This window comes from Mizuhopecten yessoensis, unplaced genomic scaffold, assembly GCF_002113885.1.
Source record: "Mizuhopecten yessoensis strain PY_sf001 unplaced genomic scaffold, ASM211388v2 hete_35978048, whole genome shotgun sequence".
Lineage (NCBI taxonomy): Eukaryota > Metazoa > Mollusca > Bivalvia > Pectinida > Pectinidae > Mizuhopecten > Mizuhopecten yessoensis.
The window spans coordinates 1-1,492 of NW_018481942.1; the positions used below are offsets into that span (position 1 = coordinate 1).

The 1,492-nt window shown below is 39.2% G+C and overlaps 1 protein-coding gene across 1 annotated transcript; it reads right to left on the minus strand.

The window, feature by feature from the left end:
* Nucleotides 1-33: 33 nt before the first annotated feature.
* On the minus strand, nt 34-765 carry LOC110444054 (the record flags this gene model as incomplete). The annotated part of the gene is made up of 2 exons (XM_021488478.1): nt 636-765; nt 34-315 (listed from the first exon to the last, which is right to left on the minus strand). Coding segments are annotated over exons 1-2 (366 nt in total), but the record flags the coding sequence as incomplete, so codon positions are not given.
* Nucleotides 766-1,492: the final 727 nt, after the last annotated feature.

The following is a 1,492-nucleotide window of genomic DNA, read 5'->3' on the forward strand; positions in this document are numbered from 1 at the left end:
TGGTAAATGATCCACTCTACCACACTCCCTTACCTTCACATGGTACATCAGGACTTCTGCACCGTTCTCCGTACAGAGCCAGTCAACAGACGGTATTGAATTGGGAAGTATGTGACTGAGTACACCTAAGCTGCGCGATACGATCAGTTTGTAGTGTTTGAACTTTGTACAGAACTCGAGGCACTGTTTACAGATGGTGACAGCTTGTTCCTTGTGGTGTTGGGACACTGTGAAGGTCAGGTTAGACAGGAGGCCTAGTAACGACTCCACAAGCTCCACACTGATTGGCTGGTCCAAACGCTCTTTGTGTTGTGTCTGTAACACATTAAAGATACTGTATAGCGGCAAACTTTTGTCCCGTCAAACTTTTGTCCTTCACGTGTTATTTCTATGTATGGTATGTTGTATACTAATTTTCCCCTTCGTGATAAATTTCACCCTCATTACGGAGGGTGAACAAGCCAAAAGCTAAACTGCAGTGAACATTTCCCCGTAAAGAGTTCTACTTAAAGAAATCTATCAAATATCGCTTTGATTAATAAAGTACAATATGTAAGGAAACTGTTATGACTATAGAGTAACAACCACTGATCTATCTGGAGAGGGTGTTTACCAATGTGACAGGACTACTATACCATAAGGTCCAGTACTGCCTTCCAAAGGTCCTGACGCGCACACAGTTTGTCCCGTATAACCGTGTCGGTCGCCAGGTTCATCATTGTCGTCACACATGTCGGAAGAACACAAGCTTGGCCAGAACATCCGTCTTTCTGTTAATTTCAACAGTTAAAGAATTTCATCATTGAGGTGCTATCCATATTCTCTTAATCTAACAACTATTGACATTAGTTATCTCATCTTTACAATGACAGGTAAATTTTTAAGACATCAACTTAAAGCTATAGAAAGTTACTGCAATCCACTTAATGTTAACACTTTCATTCAGAACTATTTACTTCAGCATTTACCTCAATATCTCCAAAATTCTGCCCCTCCCTCTTTTAACAACTAACCAGATGGCCACACCCTTTATCTATACAACATTGAATCATTCATGCCAAGGGACGATTCACACTGAATATTGTTAAAATCCCTTTGCCCTTTCATAAGGAACAACCTATTCAATTGCTATTGCCAAGTATTGGACCTACTCCTCTGTCCAAAGGGACCAAACTCTTCCAACACTGAGTGACTTAGCCTAAGGATGCACAATATTAAAATAGGTTAAAATCCCTTCACATGTATTTCATAGATAATATTTTGTCAACAATTTCTTTAAGTGTTCTACTCCCAAATGGCAAGATATAATAACAATGAATTACTTTGGCCCAGGGATGCTCCATAATATATCTTCACTTTGTGCCATGTGAGTTAAAAAGGTAAATAAGGTCAAGCAAAAAATATTTTGTGTTTCAGGTTACCCTGCTCCCTAAGTTTTAATGCCTACCCTAAACGTTTTAACCAATTGTAAAATAAGCACTGTCAGAGTCAA